This window comes from Alosa alosa, chromosome 22 (genome assembly GCF_017589495.1).
Source record: "Alosa alosa isolate M-15738 ecotype Scorff River chromosome 22, AALO_Geno_1.1, whole genome shotgun sequence".
Classification (NCBI taxonomy): domain Eukaryota; kingdom Metazoa; phylum Chordata; class Actinopteri; order Clupeiformes; family Clupeidae; genus Alosa; species Alosa alosa.
In genome coordinates this window covers 5462121-5489220 of record NC_063210.1, presented here as the reverse complement: position 1 = coordinate 5489220, position 27100 = coordinate 5462121, and the positions used below count along the sequence as shown (strand labels likewise).

Sequence of the window (27100 nt, the reverse complement as noted above, 5' to 3'; positions counted from 1 at the left end):
GACAGCTGGAGCTGTAGAGTTGGAGTCTCCGATGCACAGGAGGACATTACTACTGTGCATAATATTACGCTTAACTCAGGAACTTTACAATACAATCAATCATACCAGACCAGAATAAATGTTATTGGATTTAGCTACATTTCAAATCCATCCCTCCACACATGTTGCATTGATTGAGAATGAAGCGTCTCAAAGTGGGCGCTGTCTGCTCCTGGGGGGTGTTGGCTAAAGGCTCTGCTGGTGTTTTGCTCATCGGTTTTGACCCATGGGCAGAAAGTTTAAGGTTTTTCAACAGTGACGCTGCACAAATCTTTAGGCTATATTAGGGCTACTACCGCTATAATGGTTCATACCTCTCTCCGTTTTTTGCGCGGAGTTTTTTTTTTTTCGTGGATGATTTTGTTTATTAAAAGATATTTTTAGCCAAAAGTGAGGGGGCCATTGGCCCCCTGGCCACTGTGCTTCCGGCGCCTTTGCTCCAGTTTCACTTGCTGCAGGAACACACACATTGCATGAGCGCTCATAAGCGTTCTATTTGAGTTCTACATGCTGGAAATCTTAGTTCTCAGATGTAGAACTAGAAATGTGTCTTGACGCCTCCGTTTAGGATCAAAATAAGATGTTCTAAATGGAACGCGATCGTATTTAAGACATTAAGATCTCCAGTAGATGTAGCACTACGACACACACATTGACAGTGAAATCAGATCAGACGTGTGAAGCACCGGGCATAACTTAATTTCGCGGCTACGTGGACCAGTAGGTTAATTGTTGAGGAGGCCCATAGTTTAAGAAAAGCTGCAGATCATAGACAGAGAAAAAGCATAATGCTCTGAGAACAGTAGCCAAAGGTCTTTCTGCACAAACAAGTGCCTTAAGGTGCGCGCACCCCCGCTTTCACTTTGACTCCCTGCATTTATACATTGTGACAAAAACTGTCAGTCAGACAGTGAATTTTGGTTTACTAAATTAGCATAATGCGGTAACAATTATCATTTCAATAAATCTGAAATCTGCTCACTGCAGACGTTATAATGCAGACCCAGCAGCAGCACAGCCTTGAAAGATGCACACTTTGAATTTGATCAGAGCGGCTCTGGTTCACTGGCTAACTTGATGTGATTGGCTGGATGACCGTTCAATAAAATCAACAGACCTATTTGTGTCTCTTTGTGTGTGCGTTATGGTAGATACGGTTCCAACTCTTTACGGGAGCGTTTATTTCCATATTTTACTTTCATTTTAATCTGACAAAAAGTGTGGGGGATAGAATCGTGTTCCAGCAAAAGTGTGTACGTTATCACACGTTTATGTCTTTCTCCCTCCCTTTCTCTTTGTGACCCCATCTTGCGGGTGGGAATGGGCAGGCAGAATTGGAAGCCCCAGCAGGGTTGCTCTCAGTGTTCACAGTTCACACTTCTCTCCCTTTCTCTCTCTCTCTCTCTCTCTCTCTCTCTCCCGGCTAGCCTGCTGAGTCCCTGGCAGGCGCTGATGTATCGTAATGAAGACGTTCACGTAATGGCTGATGCAAAGCCCTGCTGGGAGTAGACTTACTAAAAGCTTCAGCATATGCTAAAGCGCCAGCTAGCCGCTAGCCTTCACAAGGCGCGGCAATGGCGGCGGCGGCTGCTGTGGCAGTTTGGGCCATTTGTTACCCCTGCTACCACAGGACAAGTGATAACATTTTGCTAATGTGAAAGTTCATGTGAGGGACAGCCACTTATGACAGTTTTGCACAGGCTTTGCCCTCCAGTAAGAAAGGCATAGGCAGGCTAACTATATCCCTGTATATGTTATGCATGCTAACAGATAGATAGATCAACTCATGTTTATTCTTTCCTGAGGTGTGGACAAAATTATGCTGAGTTTAAGTTTATTTATTTATACTGTATGGTCAGGTGCATTGCAATCAGTATTATGGCAGAATCATCAATCAACAAATCTTGATTTATGATAAACTTTTTGCTTGTGTGTGTGTGTTTGAGTGTGTGTGCATGCATGCATGTGTTTGTACAAGGTCATCGCTGAGATAACTCACGCTTGTTTGGTTGTGCACCTCTTTGTGTGTGTGTGTGTGTGAATGAATATGTGTGTGTGTGTGTGTGTGTGCGTCTGTGTGTGTGAGAGTATGTGTGTGTGTGTGTGAATGAGTGTGTGTGTGCGTGTGTGTAAGGTCATCGCTGAGATAACTCAAGTTAGTTCTCAGTTATCAAAGATTCCGGCACTAATAAAGCATCTGTTGAAATATGCCATAGTAGATTTTCCAACTATAAATTATCGTATCCATTTAGCATGAGAGCTAACTGTTGTCATCAAACAGTCTTTTAGAGAAGTAGTGTAGAGTTACAGGCCAACAGTATATCTGCCTCCAGATTAATAGATCCGGTCCTTCTGTAAATATCTGGTGTAATCCTGTGCAGAATCATGATTGGGGTCCATGAATAGGTGTGTGTGTGTGTGTGTCTGTGTGTGTGTCTGTGTGTGTGTGTTAGTGATTTGGTATTGGTGTGTTGCCAGCTAACACAGTAGCAACCACCTTTGTATTTCCTCCCAAAGGCCCTGGAACATTCACCCCACATCATTTCTGTGTCTTATCACCTATTTATCTCCTCTCTGTTTAAGCCGCCTTTCTCATTGAGCCACGTTTTGCCTTTTTGGATTCCTCCAGGGAGCTCAAGTGACTGCCCTTTCCATCCATCCCCCTCTCCCCTTCTCCTCCACTCTCTCTCTCTCTCTCTCTCTCTCCCAGACCTGTACACCCTTTCTCTCTCCTTCACTCTCTCTCTCTTTCTCTCTCTCTCTCTCTCTCCCTTACCCTCTCCTTCACTCTCTCTCTTTTACTCTCTCTCTCCCTCACCCTCTCTCTCTCTCTCTCTCTCTCTCTCTCTTCCCTCTCTCAAATTTGAGTTCCAGAAACGTCTGGGATAACTGTGGGAGTGAGAAATAAAAGGGGATAAACAGGAGAAGGCCAGTGAAGAGTCCAGGGACACAGTCGCACACAGCCATGCCCGAGCCAACAGAAGGTCAGTCAGATCTCTTTTTTTCAGAAAAGTAATTTAGTAAATTAATGTCATTTTTGCGATGAGGCTTACAATTCATTAGAAACGTATTTGAGTGATTAGTAAATTGTACATATTTACAAATTTACATATGTACAAATTTGCTTTTTATGTTTGTTGTGTGCGTTGAAGAGTTGAAGCTGTTAATCCTGAATGGAGAAGCTAATTGCACTGTTAATTGATCTGGTGTTGTTATGATTATCTAGTGAAGGGGGCATTGTGTCATATTTGATGTTGGAGAGAAGGGTGTGTGAACTGCAAAGCTCAACTGTACCATTACATTCAGATGACATGATGACTTAGATTAATGACCATTAATGTAATATCTACATGGGGGACAGAGAGAGAGAGAGGAGAGAGAGAGAGAGAGAGAGAGAGAGAGAGAGAGAGAGAGAGAGAGAGAAGGCTGGGTGTGAAACATTTTTTTAAGAAGAACTAGTACAGTGGATGTTACGAAAGAAAAGGCTAATAAAGGAATCTTAAAAGAGAAGAGAAGATGGTGTGAGCAGAGAGGGAGAGAGAAAGAGAGAAACGGTTCTTTGAGAGATGTTGAAAAAGCAGAGGGAAGGTGTCACTATGAAAGATGGAGAGGGGAACAGATGGTTCGTTTAGCAACACACCAGGAGAGCACTAGCATCTTCACATATCACCCTAGGCTTCTCTCATGTCAGAGGTCTTTCTCACTCACACACACACACACACAGGAACACACACACACACACACACACACACACACTCACACACACACACACACACACACACACTCACACACACACATACAGACACATGCACGCATACACAGATTGAGTGCAGAATTCACACACTCAGCACACATGCTTTTACTCTCTTTTTCCGTACATTCAGATACACTCAATCTCTCTTTCTCTCTCTCTCTCTCTCTCTCTCTCTCAATCTCTCTTTCTCTCTCTCAATCTCTCTCTCTCTCTTTCTCTCTCTCTCTCTCTCTCTCTCTCACACACACACACTCACACATGTAACGTACACCCTTTTGCCCTATACATATAAACTCAGCTGCTCATCATAAACAGCAGTGATCTAGTTTCTCCAGTCAAGTTTTAGTTCCGTCTTGTGATTTGTGGCTCCGTGTATAAGGACCTCTTGGCGCAATTACAAAACAAAACGTAATGTTGGCGTATGTCATCGTTTTAGTCTCATCTGTAAAGCAAACTAAATGCAATGATGTGTATGGGCATTTTATGTTTGTGAGTAAACCGCACAGAACACATCATCTGCACAGTACTGTATGTGCTTGGCTGTATATGTAAAGGTTGGCTAAATCATAGCATCACCAATATGTAATTGGTGTGGCTAAAATCATTCTGCCCCTGAGAGTTTTATGCTTGACAGGTCTGTTGAGGTCAATAAGATTTGTTCTGGCGAGCATCCAGCGTAGACAGAAGAACACGGATATATCTCATATGCATTATAGATCCCGCAGTTTACTGAGCTTGTGGAAGCATCGTAAAACTTTACTCTTCAGCGTCAGAGCGCTAGTACTTCAGGCTCCAATGAAAAACTACTCCCCCCCCCCTCTCTCTCTCCAGCTCTCTTTCCCTCACTTTCTCAAGCTAACCACACCAACCAGGTCTTCCTAATCTTCACGCTGTCATAGTAAATCACCATAGGAGACGGTAGAGATGACCACTGAAGATCATACTGTGTGGGTTTAGGCAACTGATAACCTAGCAACCGAACTCTGAATAGAGAACCAGCTCTCACCTGATATGGGGACAGTATTATGATCCTGTGCGATTTTTAGTGTTAGCGCCAACGTCAACAAGCCTTTCTAAAAAGTCAGCAGCTAGTGCCATAGCTAATATGGTCAAGACAAGTTAGTCTACAGAATACTCATGAATCGGCTAGCCTAAAGAGGATGAAAGTAATCCTCTGATTCAGTTAGGAACACAAATAATTGTAGACTTTGGTGTTAGGGTGGTAATCTGGCTTTGGTTTGGATTAGTTGACAGTTGATTGACTGTGAGTTGACAGTTGATTGAAAGTTTGGTTTGCCAAAATGGCCACTAAAACAAAAAGCTTTCCTAAGGTAATTGCAAGCGTCACATGACAGTAAATGTAGTGGAAGGGATTCTGAGAGTGAAAAAGCCATAATATCCATAATAGTGTCCATAATATCCCCTATTAGAGTGGATGAGGAGGGAACAGATGGGATATGAGAGATGCATGAGAACAATGTGATGTCCAGTTGACAAGACAACAAGAGAGTAAAAGATCTGAATGTGCACAATAATCTATGGACATGAAGACCAAGATAGTTGAGAAGAAAGAGAAAGTGAGAAATATGAGGAATGTTGGGCAAGAAGAAGTTGATGAGAAGTTGACAAAAAAGAAGACAAATCTACATTGAGAGAGAGAGAGAGAGAGAGAGAGCACGCTCGGTTCATAGATTAGGCCTGAGGAAATTTAGGTTAGATGGTAACCCTGTGCTTGAACCCTCTGTCACCTTGTCATAAACATGTTGTGGTAGATGACATAGGCTGTCGTTAGTCACCATGACAGTTGAAATTCACTGACATAACAGTGTCTTATTAGCATTATTATTAGTCATTATAACTCCATAACACCCTGTTTATCATCTATCATCCTGAAAGCTGCCCTGTCCAATTTAGCTTCTTTCATCTTTGGACACAAACTAGCATGACTAGCATGGTGTGTTTTTGATGTGAGAAAGAGGTCAAATGGACTGTTTCGAGGAAAACTTTATTTGGATCGGCCATTTTCAACAAACTGTCATCTCCTTGTCAGCTACAGTAGTTAACACCTCACCCTAGAACCCCAAACCAACCACTCAAGCTCAGTCTCCAGAATCAATTAACTAGTGCCTCTATCCTAACCCCTAGGCTGTTCCGCACTGTCACATTTTTCAGATGACATAGAAATCGACATTCAGGCAAGTAGTGGCCAAAAATTGGTGCAGGACACATTTCCAATTATTCTAAATAATTAGAATAAAACCACCTCAAAATGTAACTTCATTTTAGCAGAAAAGGTAGGAGGGAAAACTGCAGTTGAACAGAAAAGACACTGATATTAACATCATGTAAATTAGCCAAATTAGCTTCATTCTTTCAATTATTGCATTGCTAATTAACATTGGTAGCCTTGAGAGTGAGTGAATACATGATTGGTTTCCACAGTCCACACTTTTGGTGATAGCTAATTGTCATATCTAAAACCCTAGGAATAGTTCTACAGAGAAACTTTCAGTAAAAAGGGTGTTGTTGACTATTGAATGCAAGCAAAAAAACTCATAGAGGCTCTGGTCAGAGCTTATTTTTCAGATGGCTGAGAGACAGTGTTTCAAAGGGCAGTTTGACTCTTTTTATTTAACTTTGCTGCAGGTTTAGCTTTCCTTGTTTGGGAAGAGTTCACGCACCACTCCGCGTGGTCTACTCAGACTGTCTGTCAGTCAGGAAGAAAAATCTCTTTGATATTTTTATTCCTCTTGACCCCTCCCATTTCTCTCTCTCTCTCCTTTTCTCCCTCTCTCTTCCTCCCTCTCTCTGTCCAGCCATCCACATGATCTACTCTCTTCTTCTTTTTCTCCACATGTCTCTCTTTCTTTCCATCTCTCCTTTCTCTCTTACTCTCTCTTTCCCTCTCTTCTTTAACCTCACCCCTCTCTCTATCATCTCGGCTCTTTTCCTCTCCCACTCCCTCACCCTACCCTTGCGCTTCTTCGATCTCCTTACCCCCCTCCTCTCAGCTGACCTTTGCCGAGGTGTCTCATGTGTCGTCTGATTTATGCCCGTGGGTTTTATGGCCACTCTCCCCACCTGTTCCACCTCAAAGGCTCCTCAGAAGGAGTGCCCACCACCCAGCCTGTCAGGTGTTGAACTTTGTCACGATTCAAGTCGTGGTCCCCCAAAGTAGTTCAGCAGTTATTCCTTAAGATTAGAGAGAGAGAGAGAGAGAGAGAGAGAGAGAGAGAGAGAGAGAGAGAGAAAGGTATTGAACCAGAGAAGTCTTTCTGTCTGAATGAGAGAGAGAGGAAGAAGGGAGAGACACAGAAAGAAGGGAGAGAGTCTGCCCGTGATAGATAGGTAGGCACTGAGACAGACATATACAGACAGTGAGTGAGAGAAAAACAGAGAGGGTAGGTGTGAGATGTACACACATTCTGTCTGTTAGCTCAGGTCTTTACACTTCACTTCTCACCATGTAGTCAGTGGGGAGAGCTGCGGATGAGCTCACTCTGGAGCACAGCTTTATCTTTATCTCCTCAGCCTCCAAAGCTGGAACCTCACTTGTTTTGACCCCCTTCGTTCCTTCCCCTTAGCTTTTAAAAATAACATGACCTACACTCGTTTGCCCATCTCCCCCCATCCATCATTATTATAACCATCAGAGCAAGGGATCAAATTCAATTGGGCTTCGTATCATTTCCACAGCACCAGTTACTTTTATTTAGTTCGTCTTCAGATAAGGTGCATGATGTAATCATTGCGTAATGCCTTCAGCTTTAGCTTCCTAGAGCTTTCTGTTGCATAGCCTTCGAGGCATGAAAATGGGTACACACACGCAAAGATGGTGACTGTGTTTAAGAGTGGTTTCCATGTCAGTCCAGGACTCCAGGCCATCAGTCAACCTATAGCTGACACATTAGCAAGTATGCTACCACTGACACAAAACCAATTAACTGCATACTGTATATAGAAAACATTCTGTATGAGAACCCATTTGAACTGTCATCAGTTCGTTAACGTAACATCAATACACAAGTAGTAGCACCTAGCAGGCACTATACTGTATATAAGCTGGTGTTGTTAACAACTTTCCCATATGCTCTCTCAAGGAGTCCAGCCATAGGCTGTATCCCACAGGGGTCAATGTGAATAAGTAGGTGAGTCTGTCAGGGAATTGACAGGAACAAGAGGTCAGAGCTGAAGTCAGCAGCTAATATATTCATATATAATAACATGGCCGAAGGTGCTGGTGCAGGTGTATCCTACCACTGTATGGTGTTTTAGTATCAGTACTGTATCATGTTTTAGATTGATATCTTTAAACCCTGTTGTTATTCTCTCACTGACCTATTTATTTCAGTAACCCCTCATCTGAACTCATCTGTGCTCTTTGACATGAGACTGACGTAGTCCTGTCATAAATATGATATGGTAAATACCATATGTCGTCATCAGTCATTATTGCTGTTGCTGCCAACATTTTAGAAGCCATAACAGTTTATGTCACATTATGATAACCATAATATTTAACTGGCTCTGTTAATGGGCGAAACCATACACAATTATAGCCAATCAGCATATTATGTCAGGATTACAGAATTCAAGGGTGTCATTTGATTGGCCATTCAGCTCAAATATCCACAACATTTTCACCAGAATTGCCCACCGCACTGTTAAATGGTTGTGCATATGCTTTGACACTTTTATGATATAGATACAGTTGTCATAACAGAACGTTCTAGTAATTTCTTCGAATCCACAGAAGTTTCCAGAACTTAATCCTAGCAACTGAGATCTGATTAGCTTAGTTAGTGTTTCACGCGAACTTTAGCATTCAGCTGAGGAGAAAAACACTTTTGACCCTGTCCCTGACCCCACCTCTGGTCAGCACATTCAGTCACTGCCCTCAAAATAAATCCATTTATTTTGCAGACCAATTGTGTAGGCTGCTTGTTCTGTACTCTCGAGGCCTGTTCCTGGAGAGAGAGAGAGTGGGGCACAGGAAACATGAGCGTACGTCCACCTGGTAATCACATAAAGCAGGCTGTAAATTTAAAAGCCCGCCTGAGTTAACGATCTTCCGGAAAGCTGTGGGTGAATCTGTCTGTGTGTATGTTTATGTGTGTGTCAATCACTTATGACAGAAAGAAGTCCTACCAACTCGATAACTAGGTCTTGCTCTCACTTTCTTACTTTCTTAAGCACACTAGCACGTGTTAGCAACTCACTTTCTTAGCCTCAAGCCTTGGAGGGCTACGGTCATCTACTATAAAGCTTCTCAAATGTGTTTGGGAGCAGCCATGTTTGACCAAGCCAAAGCCAAATAGAAGGCTTTGACCAAAGATAAACCAAAAGTATCATGCCCACTTCTAACACTCTACTTGAACCCTCTGAGTGAGGTGTGTGTGTGTGTGTATATATATGTGTGTGTGTGTGTGTGTGTGTGTGTGTGTGTGTGTGTGTGTGTGTGTTTACAATACCACCGCAGGACCACCAGATCGCAGATGTGATCAGATTATGTCTGTATGTCTGTAAAGTATTTTGGAAAAATCTAATTGGATAGAGGACAGAGAGATTTGAAAATACCAATGGGATGCCCAATGTGAAAATGTTGATAGCTGTTACATCCAGTGAAGTCATTGGTGGCCTTGGGAGACTGTCACTGATCACAAGACTTCCTTATTGGGAATGTGCACATACACACGCACACACACATAGGCTCCTGGTGAAGCAGTCCTCCTATGATTTAGAGGGTGCATTAATGACCTAGGGGTGGACACCAAGGTGAGGTCAGACTTCTGTCAAATGCCAGGCTACAGAGATCCATTTCACCTCAGTTGTCTGGCTTTCAAGAATTCAACTGGGTGTGTCACCACGACCAAGCATATTTACACTGACACACACACACACACACACACACACACACACACACACACACACACACACACAGACATTCATGCACCTACATCTATTTAAAGCCACATACATACACACACAAATGCATGCATACACACACACATATGCAGTCCAGTGCTCACATGCTGGAAGCACACAAACACACACAGACACACGCACACACACACACACAAACATACTCACTCTCACACACATACTCACTCACACACACACACACACACACACACACACACACACACACACACACACACACACACACATACTCATGCAACGTCAGCAACACACAGATGGACATACAGCAACAGTTCAGCTAACTTCAGCTACCTTAATCAAAGGTCAGTAGGTTCAAAGGGGTCAACTGACCTGTTTGACATCAGACTTACTGGAGACACCCTGTGCTCAGTGGCCCTTCACAGAGATGCCAGCCAATCCCCCCTCATCATATCCCTCATGTTCTTACCTACCATCTACTCCCCCCTCACACCAAAACCCCAACCCAACCCCCCCTCATCATATCCCTCATGTTCTTACCTACCAACTACTCCCCCCTCACACCAAAACCCCAACCCAACCCCCTCATCATATCCCTCATGTTCTTACCTACCATCTACTCCCCCTCACACCAAAAACCCCAACCCCACCCCCTCATCATATCCCTCATGTTCTTACCTACCATCTACTCCCCCCTCACACCAAAAACCCCAACCCCACCCCCACTGTTGTGACCCCGCAAAGCTGCCTGCCCCTTATATCTAATATCAGAACAGATTTAGTTACACATGCAGAGACACTTCTATGTGCACCAATCACGTATCACTGTACATATACACATACAGACACACACACACATGCATACTGTACACACACACACATACACACTGGTATTACAGTGATTCATTGGAAGTAATCTGTTTCTACTGAGAAAGTTAGCAAGCGACACATTCGATTTCATGTCTGCCTGCCAGTATTACCCCATGGGGTTTGCTGACACCCACAAAAAATGCAGCTCTTTGTCAGATCAGTGCTGACAGATTTTACACTCCCTGCCAGTCACCTTTAGCCAGACTATGTGCTGGTCACTGAATGCCATCCTGCCTGGGATCACGTTCCATGGCCACCTAATCTGGTGCCAGACAGAGAGGCCTGAGCTCTGGAGACTCTAGTTAAAAAAATAAATTCAGTCAAATATTCTGTGGAGATGCATGCAGAACAAATGAAATGGACTTTCTGATGACAGCAACTTGATTTGACTTTATACATCAATACTATACTATGTCTATATTGCTTTGATGTTGTTGAATGTATTGTTGTTTCACTGTCTGTGCAGATTCTGTCTAACGCCTCTATTCTTTCATTTTGTGCTTTTTCCAGCAAAGACGGAGGGTGAGTAAGTCTACAAATATGCATCAGCCAGGCCCGGGGTGGGTAATCGGGAGAATCGGGAGAATTCCCGGTGGGCCGCTTCACTTTTGGGCCGGTCGAGGAAAAAAAAATATTGACATTTGTCACGTTAGTGTATCTTCTCTTAAAGTAGGCTATACACATTCCGCATTCTGTGCATGACACCGTTGCCTCTGCATGGGTTGTAGCCTACCATGTGAGGGAGTTCTCCCCTCCCAAAAAGAGTTGGTTGGGTCCATATCGCCCGTCTTTTCCAAAAAGTTTTCTCAGATAGCCTACGGATAGCCGGGCCGGCCCTACAGTAGCCATAAGCGTCAGGAAGGATATGGATGTAGAAAGAGGCCAGGAGGGACTGAAACAGCATAGGCCTAGCCTACCCATGCAAAAACATGTAGCCTAAACATTAGTTCAATATGCCTCTTTGTGGAAGCGTGGGATAGGCTACATGTGCCTCTTTGTGGAAGCGTGGGATAGGCTACATGTGCCTCTTTGTGGAAGCGTGGGATAGGCTACATGTCAAAGGCTTTCTTTCTTTCTTTCTTTTTCTTTCTTTCTTTCTGTTTTTGTTAACTTCTCAGTTGAAGTGAATTATAACCTTTACACATTTGTTGAACCATGATACTAATAAAAACTACAGGATAGTAAGAGCTGAAATGTTGCTTCATCCAAATTCCACCACTATGGAAAACGTGGGCCGGTCTTGGGCCTGAAACTCCCGGGCTGAAAAGTGGCCCCACTCCGGCCCTGGCATCAGCGGTGACAAATTCACAGTTATTCACAACGATAATGTGGTTGTGGTAGTGTGTCTGTGCGTGTGCATGTGTGTGTGTTTGTGTGTGTGTGGTGTGTGCTGTGATGTGTGTATGATAGTCACATATTTCTTTTTTTGTAGCAGAGCCCCCCCAGGAGGAGAAGGGTAGGCCTAGCAACATGAATCATTTCAAGTATTCTACATGTGGTCTTGGTTTGATGATTTGGGTTTAAGTGTGGGTGTGCATGTATGTGTGTGCGTGTGCGTGTGCGTGTGTGTGTGTGTGTGTGTGTGTGTGTGTGTGTGAGTGTATGTGTGTGTAAGTATGTATGTGTGGGTGCATTGATGTGTATGCTGGGTATATGTCGGTCACAATCCAAATATACAGTCCCCAAGCATGCAGTTGGTAAAAGATGTTACTGTTGCGGTCTCCCTAACCTACTGTGTGTTACTGGTGGTCAGCTCAGTCAGTTGTGTCGTATATGTAATCTGGTCTCTGGTTGGTCTCTGTCTCCCAGTCTCTAAATATAATGCATCACACAGTTTGATGGCATTTGATAATGTGTTATGTGTCATTTGTTTGTTTGTTTGTGATTTGCGTTTGAAGTGTGTGTGTGTGTGTGTGTGTGTGTGTGTGTGTGTGTGTGTGTGTGTGTGTGTGTGTGTGTGTGTGCGTGCGTGTGACAATACTCATATATTTCTTTCATACATCTCTATAGCAGAGGCAGCTCCTGCAGAAGAGGGTAGGCTAAGTAATATGACCCGTCCCAAATGCTGCACTGTGGCATTGTCTCAATTAATTACTTGTGTGTGTATGTTTATATGGGTTTCAGTGAGTGTGTTGAAGAGAGCCGAGTGAGAGTATTATTTCAGTCCACATGCATCTTGCGAGTCTAAGTCTACTTTGCGTTTGAGTGTGCTGTCTACCTAACCTAACCTATGTTACTGGTGGTCAGCTCAGTCAGTTGTGTCGTATATGTACTCTGGTCTCTGGTTGTTCCTTGTCTCCCAGTCTCTAAATATAATGCATCACACAGTTTGATGGCATTTGATAATGTGATATGCATTGTTTGTATGTTTGAGTGTATGTGTTTTGTGTGTGTGTGTGTGTGTGTGTGTGTGTGTGTGTGTGTGTGTGTATGCACGTATTGATGTGTATGCTGTGTATTTGGTATTTGGTATGCAACATGTCGGTCACAATCCAAAACTTATACAGTATAATCTCATCATGCACTTTGCTGTCAGTTCAGTCATGCGTGTGTGTGTGTATCTGTGTGTGTATGTGTGTGTGTGTGTGTGTGTGTGTGTGTGTGTGTGTGTGTGTGTGCATGCGTGCGTGCGTGTGACAATACTCATATATTTCTTTCATACATCTCTATAGCAGAGGCAGCTCCTGCAGAAGAGGGTAGGCTAAGTAATATGACCCGTCCCAAATGCTGCACTGTGGCATTGTCTCAATTAATTACTTGTGTGTGTATGTTTATATGGGTTTCAGTGAGTGTGTATTTAACGAAGAGAGTTGAATGAGAGTATTATTTTAGTCCAATGTAATGCATCTAGTCTAAGTCGACTTTACGTTTGAGTGTGCGGTCTCCTGTGCCTATGTTACTGGTTGTCAGTTCAGTCAGGTGTGTCGTATATGTACTCTGGTCTCTGGCTGGTCTCTGTCTACGTCTCTAAATATAATGCATCATTAGTGTTAATTTTGTCACCTATTTTTAATTTAGTCTTAGTCTTAGTCTTGTGATGAAATGTCCTTTTTAGTCTTTGTCATATTTAGTCATTCAAATATCCTTTTTGTTAGTCAAGTTTTAGTCAACTAAAAGTCTCGTCATTTTAGTCTAGTTTTAGTCAAAAAGAAAACTAAAGGTATCTTAGTCTTAGTCAGTTTTAGTCAACACATTTTAGTCTTTTTTATAACAAATTATTTCTGATTACCATTTGAGTCAAATAGTGTTTCACACATCTCAATTTTCCAACAATATTGTGTGTCCACAGGGCTACTCGCCTGTTATAATTACTCATTCTGATTTTTGTCAGTCAGTATGTTTACATGCACAGGTAAGTCGAGCTACAGTTATAGCTCGGCTGGGATTTGACCATAGACAGTAAAAGATTTGACTGGACCACTGTCATATTCAGAGACCAGTGTTTTTCAAAGTGTGGTCCGGGGAATCACTGGTGGTCCATAAGCTATCCCAAGTGGTCCGCGAAAGCAGGCGTGGTAAAATATAATATAGATGAGTTGTTTGCAATATTGAACCAACTTGTATGTAAAAACAGTTCTGCAACACTGTCTATGTAAGATATGCCAGTTTAAATCATACAGTATGAATCCACACAATAAGCAAAGTGCAAAGACAATAAGCAAGGTGGTTCAGTGAGTAGGCCTATAGTGTAGACTAATTATAGGCTACTGTTGAAGTAGGTCTAATCATTTTTTTTTTTAGCTAGGGTTAGTTAAGTGGTCCTGAAACTGAAAAAGTTTGAGAAACACTGTCGCGAGACCAAAGTATTAATGTTTTACTCATAAGCTAGATGGCTTATATGCTATCAAACACAACACATTCCCCAAACAGACTCTCCATCTTAGCCATAGCTAACTTGCTAGCGAACTTTCCATATTAGCTTACTTGCTAGCAAACTTTGCATCATCAGTCTAACTAGTTAACCCTTACAAGCCCGACCGTTCTAATTTCGTTAAAATTTTAATTTTAATCTTCCCCGTAATGCTGACAACATAAGCTTCAATTTGATATGATTGGTTAAGGGGTTTATGGAAAATGTTTTGGATTTTTGAAGATGAGTCGAAAAAAACTTTTCACTTCAGTCGACATTTTAACATGGACCGCCAGATGCCACCTGCACTTTGCTGGAGTTTACCTCGACTGAAACACACAGCTGGATAAACTGAGGTAATATATATATTTTACATCGTTTCTAGTTATGGTTAATCTTAATTTGTAGTCATAAAATCATGTTATTTGACAGTAATATGCTTTCTCATCAGCGCCAACATTATGGCATAGGGGCTAAGTGCATCGTCATGTAACTTTAGCTAGCTGCATTACTCTGAACTGCTTGCAGTATTCTCGCTTTTGCTTTTGATATCAGTTATTTTCATTTGACAATTTCATTTTAAAAACCTGTTAGTATATAACCTGTAAGTAAGTTTGTTTTCTAGTACTAATTTGCTTGTTAGGTAAGCATTATATTGGCAAGTCAGTATAGCATACCAAAGCTGAATAAATCAATGGGCCCGGCGTTTCTAAGTTCGCGTTCTCTTACATGAAATAAGTTGAGCCGATATTTTTACTCCTCTCAATATGTAGTTGTAGAAAACAAGTTGTGAAATCGGATTCTGTCAGAAATGTAGTGCTAATTGACGTATTGCCTCTCATCGTGTTACCTCGCTAGGCAGTTTGTAATGAACTGTTTTACCTTGCTTCTAAATGACAAACATCAGACGTGCTTGTCTCAACATTTTCTAAGATGGCATGACTTGATATTCTACTCTTCTCAATATGCAGTTTTGAAACAGTTTTAGAAAACATGATGTGAAATCACATATTATGTCAGAAATGTCATTATTGCATTTAAGCAGTTAGTTACTAGGTGAAATGTAATCTGTCTTTATCTTAATGCCAGCCAGGCAATCAGATTTAAGGTAGCTAAACCCATGTGTAATAAAATGACTTTTTCATACTTCCTAAATATTTTTGAGTTACTCAAAATGCTTCAATAGTTTAGGCTACCTCTTCTTGTGTATGTATGTGCACACACGCACACATCTGTAGTTTTGTGATTTTATTTTTTAAATTAATAAATGTATTACATTTGTATGATTTTACTGTTGTTTCAGATGGAGGATGACAAGACCTACACAGACCTCCTTGCAGGCCTGAAGAGGTGGCTGACTGCTGATGAGCTTAAGCTCACAATGTTGAAGACCATGTGAGGATGGAGGAAGAAGGTATAGATTTAGGTGGCGTCGAGGTGGGTGTAGACTGCCACTAAAACACTGTGAAATAGACTTGTTATGTTGATTTTTATGTTGTTGTCCCAGGCATATGTGGTTTTACCCACTGGAGCGGGTGGGAGGTTGTGCTTAGTAGGCGTGTCGTATGCAAACACACAGTGCAGGGGCATGGGACGAAGAGACCCCAGAAGAGTTTCACAGTTTTCTGGGATTGATCATTGACATGGGACTTCACTTCCCTCCCTAATATCCATTGCTACTGGGGAACCAAGTCTCTGAAGGGATCAGGGGAGTTGACCAAATGAGAAATACATATTGTGTACACTTTTTTCTCCATTGACATTGCTGTTTCAGTAGTTTCTTATTATTTCAAGTTTGGCAATGCAGAATCTGGTGTTGAACCCTAGGTTTGGTAGCTACAGCCAGAAAGACTTTTGTGAAAAATCTATCACAACAGCTGGCAGGCATTTCGTCAAAATTTCAGCCTAGCCTTCAGCTGCTCCAACTACTACTCTGTCGTCTTTTCATCAAGTACATATTCCTGTACAGCAGGAGCCAAAGAAAAAATGTTGGCTTTGTTATAAAAACAATACATAATAACACTAAAGTAGCTTGTATGGCCTGGAGTTTAGCGGTAGGTGACTGCTTTGCAACAAAATTGCTGTCAGATTTGGCATTCTACAGAAGGGGATGCGTTTCGTTATGAGTCATAGGTCCTCTGTGTTTAACCTTCATGTTCCCCACCCCACCTTTCCCTATCCTCCTCTGTGTGTGTGTGTGTGTGTGTGTGTGTGAGAGTTTGTGTTTATATGTGTGTATGTGTTTATTCTCAACAGGCTTGTTCTATGTAATCCACTTTCAAATGTTTAGACACATTGATTTTTGAGTGATGTTGAAGTTGATTGTATTCCTAGCTTTTCATAAATAATACATTTTATAGATGTATATCATTTTCATATTACATTCATTTATATAAGGAAGTTGTATCTGTTGTATCAAATGTATTCTATGTCTCTTCAGAATTGATCTTCAATAAATAAACAGTATACTTACTTCCTGTATTACTGGTAAGGTACATGTTTTTCTTTTATGTATCATTATTGTTGACTGTAGCATTTGCTTATATACAAATAAATGGTTTATTCTTATGGACCAAATAAATCTAAACCATTGTGTCTGACTTCATTATTAGTTTTTATGCATACTTTTATGTTTTTGGTGAGAAAGAGAATGTGAATTCTGTCAACATTCTAAATCCTTTTCCTGCATTTTTTACACTTATCACTTAATTTATCATAACTTTTGAAAGGTTAATGATATTCCAATTCAGTCTTTTTTGTTAAATAGCCCACAACTTGCTGAACATGTCATACACACTATATTTTTCTCTATCTCGTATAGAAATATGATGAAAATTCATTTTATCATAGAATGAAATTCAATTTTAGGAATTTTTGGTATACATTTGGAAGGATTTTCAAAGACTGTTCATTACTATATCAACATTACCATATGTATTTTACATCATTTGATAGAACTGACCCTTCTGAATACAATGGTATGTATATCCCATTGATGGTATGTATTATACTCAAAAATAAGGTTTTTTTTGTGTAAGTAGGTCATCCAGCACCAAAATGGAATGTTCGCACGCGAACGCGAAAGGGTTAAATAGTTGACATTACATGATGAACATTTTTTGTATGGACATTCTGGTGGATGTTAATTTGTATGAGAGAAGCTTCAACTTCTGGGTATGTAGCATTGTGGCATAAAGCTTAGGTAGTTGGTTGGCTAACTCTGGCAGAAATCTCCAGTGTTCTTGTTCCATGTAATTTTCGTGTTGCAGCCACAGGGTTGCAGCAACAGCACGTGAACTAACCTACAGGAAAGCTGTTGCGTATGAACTCATTCGGAATATTTTGAAAACGTAACAGCTAGATATTCTGTCTTCTCATTTTGTAGACAAAAATGAAGAGATTTTATCTTAGTTCTTATTTCATGCAAAACATTTTTAGTCTCGTCTTTTTTGATCAACAATAATTCATCTTAAGATAGTCTTAGTCAGTGTTTCAGGACATTACTGCCCGTCTGTCATCGTCTCGTTTTAGTCATGAAAAAAAAAAAGGTTTGTGCCGAACATATTTCCTCTCGTCTCGTCTGATCGAAATTAACACTATGCATCATACAGTTTGATAACATTTGATAATGTGTTAAGCATTGTTTGTATGTTTGAGTGTGTGTTGTTAGTGTGTATTGTGTGTGTGTGTGTGTGTGTGTGTGAGAGTTTGTGTTTATATGTGTGTATGTGTTTTTATTCTCAACAGGCTTGTTCTATGTAATCCACTTTCAAATGTTTAGACACATTGATTTTTGAGTGATGTTGAAGTTGATTGTATTCCTAGCTTTTTCATAAATAATACATTTTATAGATGTATATCATTTTCATATTACATTCATTTATATAAGGAAGTTGTATCTGTTGTATCAAATGTATTCTATGTCTCTTCAGAATTGATCTTCAATAAATAAACAGTATACTTACTTCCTGTATTACTGGTAAGGTACATGTTTTTTCTTTTTATGTATCATTATTGTTGACTGTAGCATTTGCTTATATACAAATAAATGGTTTATTCTTATGGACCAAATAAATCTAAACCATTGTGTCTGACTTCATTATTAGATTTTTATGCATACTTTTATGTTTTTTGGTGAGAAAGAGAATGTGAATTCTGTCAACATTCTAAATCCCGTTCCTGCATTTTTTTTTTACACTTATCACTTAATTTATCATAACTTTTGAAAGGTTAATGATATTCCAATTCAGTCTTTTTTGTTAAATAGCCCCACAACTTGCTGAACATGTCATACACACTATATTTTTCTCTATCTCGTATAGAAATATGATGAAAATTCATTTTTATGCGAATGAAATTCAATTTTAACGAATTTTGGTATACATTTGGAGAGGATTTTCAAAGACTGTTCATTACTATATCAACATTACCATATGTATTTTACATCATTTGATAGAACTGACCCTTCTGAATACAATGGTATGTATATCCCATTGATGGTATGTATTATACTCAAGAAATAAGGTTTTTTGTGTAAGTAGGTCATCCAGCACCAAAAATGGAATGTTCGGCACGGGCACGAAAGGGTTAAATAGTTGACATTACATGATGAACATTTTTGTATGGACATTCTGGTGGATGTTAATTTGTATGAGAGAAGCTTCAACTTCTGGGTATGTAGCATTGTGGCATAAAGCTTAGGTAGTTAGTTGGCTAACTCTGGCAGAAATCTCCAGTGTTCTTGTTCCATGTAATTTCGTGTTGCAGCCACAGGGTTGCAGCAACAGCACGTAGACTAACCTACAGGAAAGCTGTTGCGTATGAACTCATTCGGAATATTTTGAAAACGTAACAGCTAGATATTCTGTCTTCTCATTTTGTAGACAAAAATGAAGAGATTTTATCTTAGTTCTTATTTCATGCAAAACATTTTAGTCTCGCTTTTTTTTCGTCAACAATAATTCATCTTAAGATAGTCTTAGTCAGTGTTTCAGGACATTACTGCCGTCTCGTCATCGTCTCGTTTTAGTCATGAAAAAAAAGGTTGTTGACGAACATATTTCCTCTCGTCTCGTCTGACGAAATTAACACTATGCATCATACAGTTTGATAACATTTGATAATGTGTTAAGCATTGTTTGTATGTTTGAGTGTGTGTTAGTGTGTGTGTGTGTGTGTGTGTGTGTGTGTGTGTATGTGTGTGTGCGCATTGATGTGTATGCTGTGTATAAATACTATGTATGTAATAGTATGTAGAGTCAGAGTAATACTTCAGTCCACATTTACATTAGGTAAATGTAATGCATCTTGCAAGTCTAAGTCTACTAAATGTTGATCTGTCAAGTCTCAACAGGTCTCTGAATGCAGTCCTACCTGTCTCATACTGCAAACTGAATGAACATGTGTTGTGTTGTGTTGTCTTGTAATGTAATGCACATAGAAGTCATTTCCTATTCCTAGAAGTCCTATATTGAGTAATGCATTAGTGTTTATGTCTGTTAGGGTTTGTTCATGCAACTAAAAATCTGTATGATGTATGGATATAGTTTGATATGGATTTGTAAGCTTGTCATTTGTTATTGATATCACTTTGCGATTGTTTACTATTTTTTATTTATTTTATTTACATTGATTCAACTTGGATGATAAACAGCACCTGCAGGTAAGATGGATTATAAGCAGGCGTGCGTGTGTGTGTGTGTGTGCATGCGTGCGTGCTTGTGTGCGTGCGTGCGTGTGTGTGATGATGATAGTGACATACTCTCTCATACGTCTAGCTGAGCCTGCTGAGCCAGCCCCCGTGGAGGAGGGTAGGCTAAGTATCATGATATCATGTTATGAACCACATGCTCTGGTAGTGCTGTGTTCATTAATACAAGTGTGTCTGTGTGTGTTTCAGTGTGAGGGTATTTATTAAAGAGAGTCAAGCTGAAAGTTTTAGCCTGTTGACTGTGTCAAAAACATCCAAGCATCCTTTCACCTGTGTGCATTGTCTGCATGTGGAGGGAGGGTACAATGTACCAAACTTCCTTCACCTGCTGTCTACAGTCAAATGTTTCAATCCGCATCCATAGGACATGCATTGCATCTTATTAGGTATTTTGCTAAATGGCTAAATTTGCCTACTGGTCTTTGAATGTTACGGCAATCTTGTAATCTTGGTTACTTGTAAAATGTTGGAAATTGATTGTAAATGTAATATTGTATTGCATTGCATGTAGAAGTTATTTCTTACCCTATGTTGAAGAATGCATTCCTGCATTTGGTGTTTACTATTATGTTTAGTATGTGTTCATGCAACTGAAAATATGTTTATGATGTGTGGATATGGTGTATGTGAGCTTTTTTTGGTACCACCTTGCAAGTGATTATTCTGTCTTGTGTCATATAATGCCATGTAATCATGTCTCCTTTTTATTCTTTTCAACTATTCTTCAAACATGGCGCTCAATCTGCAGGGGATGCTCCACCAGGTAAGAAGTGCTGTTACTGGGTTTCATGTGTCAATATAGTCTGTGTGTGTGTGTGTGTGTGTGTGTGTGTGTGTGTGTGTGTGTGTGTGTGTGTGTGTGTGTGTGAGAACCAAGGTTGGTGTGAACATGTGTGTGTGTGTGTGTGAACATGTGTGTGTGTGTGTGAACGTGCGTGTGTGTGTGAACGTGTGTGTATGTGTGTGTGTGAACGTTTGTGTGAATGTATGTGTGTGTTAGTTCTCATTCGATTTTTTTTGTCACCAAGTAGAAGCCCCGTCTGCAGAAGGTGAGAACTAAAAGCTAGATTGTGCGTGTGTGTATGTGTGTTTGTGTTTGCAAGTCTGCGTGCATGGACATACATGCGGGTGTTTGTGTGTGTGTGTCTGCATGACTGTGTATGACAGTGTGTGAGTATGCTGTAAGAGTGTGTACATATGAGAATGTGCATGTATGAGTGTGTGTCTGTATGTATGTGTATGTGTCTGTGTATGTATGTGTGTGTGTCTGTGTGTGCATGTATGAGTGTGTATCTTTGTGTGTATGTGTGTGTGTGTGTGTCTGTGTGCATGTATGAGTGTGTGTCTGTGTGTGTATGTATGTGTGTGTGTCTGTGGTTTCAAACTAGTCACCTTTGTACTTTTCTCCCTTTCCGTCGTGGCAGGCCCTGAGGAGGATGGTAATAACTTGTTCATACAAATCCTGCGTGCTTTGTTGAGCAAATGTGTTGGGGAAATGAGAACCCAAAGTGTTCCCTGCATGATCACCTACCATAATCTTTAATATGTCTTCTCCTGTTCCTTTTTAATTTTACATTAAACTTAAACTAAAGACCACTTTTTAAGATTCACATAAACATGTCTGGATAGATGCCGTGTCCACTCATATACTACTATTAGTTTGTTACTAACTGTCATGACAAGTCTCAAAATGTTACGTATTTATCAATGGTTTAATAGTCAAACTATTTATGAATTTATGATTGGACGAGAATCATCGGGTGTGGTGATATCTCAGGAAATACTCGCTCTGACTTTTTTGAGCTGGTAATAATTCCGCATTTTGCATTGAGTTGTCTGACTCGAACATTCATTCAAAGCAAGACAGCAGCAATTTCATAACATCACATGTGTAACATAGAGTCTTTTGCTTGGTTACAGTAAGCCCCAAGACTATTGATTGGAACTATCAAGTTGATTAACTATACATGTAACTATCTATCTATTAGAGCGACAGACAGAGAACACAATTTGATGTTTTTAAACGTGATCTGTTGTAAAACTGTTGTATAACAGCAATATTGCACTCATGACCATGGTGTTGGTAAAGGGTATTCCCACAGTTGTGATTACCTGAGGCACTTGGCTTCCGGCCCTGTGTCTACGGCCAAACCAGAGCCGTGATTATATCCTTTACCAACCCCACTCTCACTCGTGCCATATTGCTTAACCATAATAGCTCGTCATACAGTACATCAACAAGTGGTCATACCTAATAGCCATCATGACAGTTAGCAATAATGTTAACATGACATATAGCATGGTATCTCCCATGACATGTTTATAGCAGTTATGACATGAATTCTGTGGTGATAACCACTTGAAGCAGAGATGTGTTAACATCCTTGCAAGGGTCATTGATTGACTTGCTAATGACCAAAGGCCTAACATTTCTTTGGAATATCCCTTGTTCTCTTATTGGGTGTATTATGATGTCACAACATCATTATGATGTGTGCATTATTATGACATCATTGTCCTGGTACTGGGCTTGATCTATTTTATACAGTCTATGGTTTTGACATTATGATGGTGTTTGAATGGCATTTTTGTCATGACCAAACCAGAACCATCATTAGAAGTTTTTTTCTTGAAAGTCAACCAGTATCTGACCTGTATGAAATCACTAATTTCATTGTGTTCGTTCATATATGAGTGAAGGAACTACATATGAATTTAGCACAAAAATGGTTTGTCCATTTTTACGTAAATTAAAAGATTGTCTTGTAGAACTGTAATGTTGAGTGACTGGTCAGAGGTATTACTGTATGGTCTTTTAGACTTTGAGGATATGACGCCGTTTATCTTGTGTCATTACTTAATATACCCCAAACCAATGCAGACAGCGTTTTTCCTTTCACTTTAATCCTATTCAAAAATGTTAATCATGCGTTTCCCCTTAAATAACTAATATCCACCACGGCTCTGAGTCCACGGAGACCACTGCATATTATAGTGTGTTTCTGTTATTGTGCATGGTGTACAAAGACCCTCACAGATAGAATATCTGATCTCATTGTTGCTATCGTTGTTGTTCTTTGGTGTGTTTGTGTGTGTTTGTGGTGTATGTATGTGTGTCTGTCGGTGTGTCTGTCTGTGTGTGTGTCTGTGTGCCTGTGTGCGACCATGCATCCATGATTTGGTTGGTGCTCTGTTTGTGGATTTGAGCAAAATAAAATAAGAAGAACTGATGTTTGGGGAGAATTTGCCCTTTGCTTTAAGTCATCAGGGGGATTGTTTGATGGTCCTGATATTTACATTAGCTACCCTAGTCCCTACAATGAGATTTTATTTGTGGCATGAGCACATTTGTGACTATTGTATTGGTTTTGTTTAATTGTTAGTTCTGACTGGTTATGTTGAGTGGACACTGGAATCATTTGGATGAAGTGGCATATGATATTTCTGGAATGCAATTAGTCATTGTGGAATGCATTTATGTCATTGCTGTGTGAATGCCATGATGCTATTGGAATACCCTTACTGGGTGTCATAGGAAGGGATGTGTTGTCATTGAATTGTCATTAATCATTGTGACATTAAGTGTTGTGATGTCAATAGAAAGTCTCTGGTTGTTGTCATAGTGCCGTTTGTGATGTCACAGGATTGCTGTCATTGTTATTTTGAGGCTGTCATGTCACTGGAATGTAATTTGTGATCGTCAGTGGGGTTGATGTCCTGGAATGTGATCAGTCATTGTCACACGGACTGTTGTGATACCAAAAAGTGATTGTTATTATATTTCTGTTTATGTCACTAAGAATGTCATCATTCACTGACACATCAAGTGTTGTGATGTCACTAGAATGTCATTGGTGTTGTCATAGTCGTATTTATGATGTCATTGAAATGTCATTGTCATCATGGCACTGGAATATCTGTGTTGAGAGTATTGAACCTTGAGAGTATTGTTTTTATGTAGTCTGTCTGCCAGTTGGCTAGCATTCCATCACTGCATCATCAGTTTCACTATGCTATTTTTTTTCCTGCTCTTCAGTTGTTGGTTGGCTCTGCTCTTCAGTGTTTCTAATGTCTTGAATTTCCACTTGGGGATCAATAACGTATCTATCTATCTATTTATCTATGACAATAAACATGCAATTGATCATTTAAAACATGTCAATACTGCACCTTAGTTTAGCCATCTGAAGTTCTCTGTTGACTTCATCAGTAAAAGCAGTGCAAGTATAACAAACACATACAGTACAAAACAACATTTGCATTGCTGAAAAAGTAAAGCATATTCATATCACACAGGGGAAGAAACAGCAGTCAATGGTGAGGTAATAGGTGAGTGTTAACCTAATCTAAAAATGTAATCCCAACATCTGTACAGTAATGGCTATGTGGTCCAGAGTTTAAGACGAGCACATTTTACATCATAGTATAACTGTCATGAAGCAAAGTACTTTAGGCTTCTCCCCAAACCTTGTTTTGCTCAGAGAATGGAGAGGCAGTCCCAGGCACAGGTGAGATTACCTGTGATATAATCTGTCAGTCAAGGCAATCAAAGCAATGAAGTCACTGAAATTCTCTCAGTATGACTCATTTCTGCATATTTGTGCTAATTGGTTCTGTTTAAATGTTGTTCAGAGGGCCAGGAAGCACCAGCAAGCACAGGTGAGAAGTGTACAGATCGGTTCTCTTATTTCACATACATAACCTGCAGGACTCACGCAGTATAGCCTGCCTTTCTTATATAGTATTAGGCATCAAAGCAATGCAATCAAGCCTCTGAAATTCCCTCATAGTGTATCTAATGTTTCTGCATATTTGTGCTAATTGGCTCTGTTTAAATGTTGTTTAGAGGGCCAGCAAGCACAGGTGAGAAGTCTATAGATCCGTTGCAGTGTTGCAGTATTTGGCCTCTATTTGGGATATCACTTACTCATGTGTGGAGGTATCACTCTCTATGAAGAGCTAGGAGATATCACACTATGTATTATTATTTGGGTTATATTATACTCAAAACGCTCAGGGGCAATGAGAAACTCATAATGCATCTAAAGTTTCTGCAGATTTGCACTAACTGGTGTTCTTCCACACTTCTGTTACAATGTTGTTCAGAGGGTGAGGTGGCACCAGCAGCCACAGGTGAGGAGTTGCTTCACATACAGAACCTGCCTGTGGTAGTCACACAGTGTAGTCTTACGGAAGCAGTACTGGCCATCTATTTTGGCATTATGTTTTAGTTCCTCGTGAGTGTAAATATCATGCTCTTTTAATATACAGTACATAATATAAATATATAGTCTGGAAATACCACACTGTTGTGATACCCAAAACTTCCCAAGGTACAGAAATTTAGTTAACGTGACACTATTTATGCACATTTGTGCTAATCCATTCTTTTATAATGTTGTTTAGAGGCCCAAGAAGCACCAGCAAGCACAGCGGAGGAGTGTGTACATTTAGAATACAGTGCAGTACCTTATTTGCAGTGACATTTCAGTTGCGCATTTCTGGGGTGTATTACTTTGACTGAATGATTGAAAAAATAATCAGAGTGGTTCTACGTAATTGTATTGGCACCATGGAGTAGTTTACATGTCACATAATGAGCAGTGATGTACATTTATCCACATGACCTTTCATAATTACCAAATAATTTGCTATAATTTATGGATAAGTGTAGATTCTTAGTATTCTTTCGTAGTATTTCAAGTGTAGTTTCTCTGTTTAATTGTTACCTGTGGTAATTACAGTGGTAATATACTTCATTTTATAGTATTAAGTATATAGTATATTTACCAGGTAAATACAGAGTACAGTAATTATAGGAAGCTGCAAAAGGAGGGGTTGATAATGTGTCATTTGTAAGAGTCCATTCCCCTGACTAACTGTCCCTTAAATGTGGTTTAATGTGGCTCCAATCAGATGCCCCAGAGGCTCCGGCAGTTGAAGGTGAGAGGCCAACAGTGTGAGAACCACACTCTTAGGAGAACTAAACTGTAATGAGAATTACACTGTTAGGAGAACTACATTCTTAGAGGAACTACACTGTAATGAGAATTACAGTACACTGTTAGGAGAACTACATTCTTAGGGGAACTACACCGTTAGGAGAACTACACTGTTAGGCAACTACACTCTTAGGAGAACTACACAGTTAGGGAAAACACAGTTTCAAAAAGCGCACTGTGAAGAAAAATATATTTATGTATGTAGGCCTTCTTGTTTGGAAAAATATAGGTGAGAATAGCACACTGTTGGAGAATCCACTGTATGGAAAAACTACAGTGTTGACCAAACTGTAAGGTGCTGTTTAATTAGATTTTAGTAAAAAAAAATTCATTTCAAAATGGAAAGTTCAGGGTCTGCAACGGTCTTCTCTAGTTCATTCTGAATCATGACAAACAATTTCAACTTCCAAAGTATATGTAGGTCACATACGTAGTCACTGAATTCTATTAAAAATCCCTCAAAACACGTTTTACAACATGTATACGCATGTTTAACAAGAAATATTTAAGTTTAGCTTTATCTCATGAAGAGCTCGAAACTTAAACAAAAATAATACTTCTGTGTGTTGCGCAGAGGAGCCACCGGTGGTGGAAGGTGAGTTAAATCTGACCCTGAGCACGTAGGCCTGCTTTACTGGGAATGCTGATTGGTGGAATTCCGCCGGGAATGCTGATGGTGCGGATGCAGCGTGGCATGCTGGTTTAGGAATGGAGATGGAATCACTTGGAATGATTTGGGGTCCTGGGTCCACGTGACATGAAATATTCTAGAGTGAGGAAGAAATGTTTGCTAAAAGTGGTACCACATCCGTGATTTGGGTTGTGCTGACTTAGGTATGGGAGAGTCTGGAGAGGGGAAATGGCATGCCCCTTGGGCTAAATATGGAGTGGGACAGAATTAGAATACTTGGAATGGAAGTGGTCAAAAATTGTTGCGGGTGAGAGTGTAAGTTTGGACTCTGTGAAATGGCATGCAC

General features: G+C 40.2%; 1 protein-coding gene across 41 annotated transcripts in view; it reads left to right on the top strand.

Moving 5' to 3' along the window:
* The first annotated feature begins 2886 nt into the window (after positions 1–2886).
* Positions 2887–27100, top strand: part of LOC125287093 (myosin-binding protein C, fast-type-like) — a 46935-nt gene continuing 22721 nt past the window's right edge. The window contains exons 1-15 of one of the 41 annotated variants that reach the window (XM_048232533.1): positions 2887–3023; positions 11072–11083; positions 11994–12017; positions 12572–12595; positions 13234–13257; positions 20065–20073; positions 20189–20221; positions 20870–20884; positions 21153–21170; positions 21546–21560; positions 24418–24450; positions 24603–24629; positions 24754–24780; positions 26038–26064; positions 26698–26718. In XM_048232533.1, the coding sequence (XP_048088490.1) occupies positions 3005–3023; positions 11072–11083; positions 11994–12017; positions 12572–12595; positions 13234–13257; positions 20065–20073; positions 20189–20221; positions 20870–20884; positions 21153–21170; positions 21546–21560; positions 24418–24450; positions 24603–24629; positions 24754–24780; positions 26038–26064; positions 26698–26718 (328 nt within the window). In that variant the 5' untranslated portion in view covers positions 2887–3004. Of the gene's footprint in view, positions 3024–11071; positions 11084–11993; positions 12018–12571; positions 12596–13233; positions 13258–20064; positions 20074–20188; positions 20222–20473; positions 20508–20869; positions 20885–21149; positions 21171–21545; positions 21561–24417; positions 24451–24602; positions 24630–24753; positions 24781–26037; positions 26065–26697; positions 26719–27100 lie in introns of those variants that run through there. The other 40 variants (XM_048232534.1, XM_048232538.1, XM_048232537.1 and 37 more) reach the window with 40 other exon arrangements.